We start from the raw sequence: 3,626 nt of genomic DNA, 5'->3' as shown, positions 1-3,626 counted from the left end.
CGGAGTAGAGGGGAAGCATCCCCCCCCTCGTCCTGCTGGCCACACTTCTCCTGATACAGCCCAGGATACGGTTGGCTTTCTGGGCTGCCAGAGAACTGTGTTAACTATAGACAGCATGTATTATTCTAGAAATATGTAGCCTTTTTCATTTAAAACTGCAAATGTAGTTCAAAAGAAAAATACTTCAAAATGTTGGGATCCCACAGTGGTGAACAAAGGCAAGGTGACATCCAAGCAACTGTGCAAAAGCCTTGTTAGTCATATCCCTGTACTGCTAAATTAAACCTTTTCTGCATGGCCTTACTATTGCGACATTGTGGTATAAAATAAAAGGCAGTAGCAATAGGAATTGATTACTGGCAACTCCAAAGTGAGGAATCAGATGTTATAGAGCGTGGTAATGCAGATTTCTTCTTGTGTTACTAGAAATGCTGGTCTGGTATTTACATTTTGCCTCTAGGTGGCAAATGTGTACCATGTCTAGAAAGAAAGTACTCCTATGATCTTTATTTGTAAATTCAGAGTGAAGAATGAACAACTGCTTGCTCTTGAAAAAATACCTGTATTTTAGAATACGTAACCTCATAGGATTGAGGGAGGAGGAAAAAAGCTTTCAAGGAGGCAAATAGAAGAGCGTTCATAGGTTTTTCTAGGATTCGTACTTGCGCTCCCTTTGGCAGTCTCATGAGAATGCTGACTTGGCATGCTGTTAGTATGGCCTAACTGACATCAGTGTGTTTAATAGAAGTTTAATGGCTTTAAAGAAAGCACAGCCAGACAAAGACAACTTCACACTTCCTTAAATTCAGTCACACCTTGGCTGAAAAAATACAGGTTTTCCTGGAATGAATCTTCCCCTTTTTGGGTGGCTTATTCTCATTTGTTCAAAAAAAAAACCAAAACCAATCCAACCCCAACAAACCCCCAAACTAAGTTTAGTAAATGAATGCACTCTTTAACTGACGGTTCTCAAGAAGCCATCACCGTTAGTCAACATTCACTTGATGTTTTGAGAAAAATGCTGATTGATGAGCTGGGTACCTAGAAGGTATTTTTTAATACCATTTGATATACTTATCAAAAGTATAGAAAAATGTAAAATCACTGCTAAAATAGTCACAGATGACTCAAAATACAGGTAAGATCGCTGCTAGAATGTAGTGTGTGACTCAGGTGTCCAGTTGTGTAATTTCATTCTCTTCAGTTTCACTAAGCCATTCACGTAGTAATTGTAAAATGAACATCTGAGATCTCACTATTGCAAAGGGGTGTTGTGAAAATAATTCCCTTGGGTTTGCTGAGGCATGCTTGTTCTGTTGCTGCCAGCACAGAAAAATCCATGAGGCAATGGGGAGCTGTGTCCTTGGTAGCTCATCTAGATGTGTGTGTGGGCTTCCTGGGTTTATACAAGTAACAAGACAGGGGAAGTATTAATGAACATCCCTGTGGCCGTAAGGATTCCTCAAAGCCATGAGAAACAAATCAAGATTTACTCTTTCGCAAAATGGCAAGTGGCCACTTCGGTGAACTTTTCAAGAGGTTGGGTGGAGGTTGAGTGGAATTACAAGTAATAAAGGTTAGCATTTCACAGGGTGTAGTGGTTTTTCCTCATCAGAAGTAAGATAGCTTCATGCCTGAGCAGGTAAATGGGGAAGTAAATGCGACTTACAGTACAGCTGGGATGGTTAAAAGCAGATCACATGCTCTGTTGGGCTAAGCCATCAGAAATATCCTCAAAAGTGATATTTGTTTGTGGAAACACCCCCCTCACACACACTCCAACCACATTCCTCTCCCCCCGCCCCCCCCCTCCCCCCCAGCAAAACCCCAAGAAAATACTTTCTTTGGCCAGATCATGCTATATAAGTATAAATTATGAGCAAAGGCCTCCATTTAAATTATCTCATAGTTAAACATTTTTACTCAGACTTCTGCTGCCGAAAGAGCATGCTTTTTTTCCAGAAGACTTAGCAAGATTTGATAGTGGTGAACATTTATGTGAGAATTTAATGTCGATGTCTGCTGTTTCTGAGAACAGTTGGAAGTATTCCATCTCAGAATCCACCTGAATTTAATTCCTGATGTAGATGTACAGTATGAACTTCAACATGTGGATTTTTAGTGGGAACCTGCTAAGAGCTATTTGGATAATAATTAAAAAACCCGATAGTTTGAAAGATGTTTTCCAGTGTAGTTTTATGTACAGGAACGCTTGTTTTGATGCTGTGTCAGATGTAACAGAGAATTGCCAAGCTTAAATGAAGGGTGGCTCTGCAGCTGAAGGAGGAAGGAAGCACTGTGGTTTGAGATCAGTTATAAAATTTCTTTCATTTAATGACAGTTATCTGATGGAGTTTTTGAATAAGAAAGGAATATTTGTATTAGTGGGGGTTTTTTCACTGTTTAGCTTAAAACTTGTGGAGCCATGTGTAGATTCCTAGAGGAAAGCACCAACACATTTAAGTAAGGCTAACTAGCAAGCATGTAGCATATTTCTTATTGAAACACAAATGTTATACTTGAAAAAAATAAGTTGGTGTTTAATGGCTGTTGCAATCTTCTTGTTGTATATTTGGATATTTTTTTTATCCTTTTGTTCTTTACTAGGTACTATGTACAGTGCTGCGGAATTCCACAGGGCTCCATTTTGTCAACCTTACTTTGCAGCTTATGCTATGGAGACATGGAAAACAAATTGCTCTGTGGAGTACAGCAGGATGGGTAGGGCTACTTTGTTATCGCAATGCCTAATATATGTGGGTTTACTATGTACATAGTGTGCATATGTTTATAGTACATACAGTACCGTGTATGTCTGACATTTTCTCTGAAGCTTAATTTTAGATTTCAAGGATTTCTAGCTCTCCATTAGGTGTGGTGCACACAAAGATCTCTGCAGCTTCAGTGTCACTGTGGCTCTTTTGTAGGGGAATTCCTCTTTGTTGTAAGATTGGGAGGAAAAGTGCTGAAAAACAGCTGTCCCAGATCTGTGGTTGGCAGATGTGGACTTAACAAAGAGCACAGTGTTCAGGGATGCTTTAAAGCGTCTGACAAGCTGCTGCTTGTAAGAAGTTTGTGGTTTCCCACACTCATTCCCACAACACTTGTGGTCATTTGTCCTCAAACAAGGTGGTATGTTTGTTACAGGTTTTCTGATACTCCAGGCTTCTGCCTGAGGGCTTTCCAGTTCACCATCTCTAGATGTTGACATTTTATCAAGATCACAGCTTTACTGCAGATTTTTTTACAAGGCATGTTGTTTCTTGTTTGAAGCCCTGTGTGGCTCTTGGTACCTATTCTAAGTGTCTGTGCCCTGCTTGTGCTTGCTTCTTAGGAAAGCTAGCATGGTAAAAGCTGTACTTACATTAGCCATAAAAACTTTAGGGTCCCTTTCACCTACATAGGAACTGATCCCCAGCTAAATCCCAGATTAAGGTCTCTGGGCAAGAGCTAGACATTGGTGAAACCCCTGAAGCTTGTCTGCCTTCATTGCTGTGAATTCTGTCCTAAAAAAGACAACCAAAAAAAAAAGTGTGTAAGGGTACTCCAGAGAAGCGCATCGGTGTGGTGTACCTTCTTGGGAGGCTCATGAGGTCATGGAAAGTCTCAGAATTTTAAACATTTCC

At 40.2% G+C, this 3,626-nt stretch overlaps 1 protein-coding gene across 1 annotated transcript in view; it reads left to right on the top strand.

Annotated features, from left to right (window-relative positions):
• The window catches only part of TERT (telomerase reverse transcriptase), a gene marked incomplete at its 5' end in the record, with an annotated part of 32,614 nt that overhangs the window by 17,438 nt on the left and 11,550 nt on the right, over positions 1-3,626 (top strand). Inside the window, one exon of the mRNA XM_010154040.1 lies at positions 2,608-2,721. Coding sequence (XP_010152342.1) covers positions 2,608-2,721 — 114 coding nt within the window. The remainder of the gene's footprint in view (positions 1-2,607; positions 2,722-3,626) is intronic.

This window comes from Eurypyga helias, unplaced genomic scaffold (genome assembly GCF_000690775.1).
Source record: "Eurypyga helias isolate BGI_N326 unplaced genomic scaffold, ASM69077v1 scaffold16656, whole genome shotgun sequence".
In the NCBI taxonomy this organism is placed as follows: domain Eukaryota; kingdom Metazoa; phylum Chordata; class Aves; order Eurypygiformes; family Eurypygidae; genus Eurypyga; species Eurypyga helias.
Note: the sequence above shows the minus strand (reverse complement) of the source record. Positions and strands in the feature narration are given on the sequence as shown.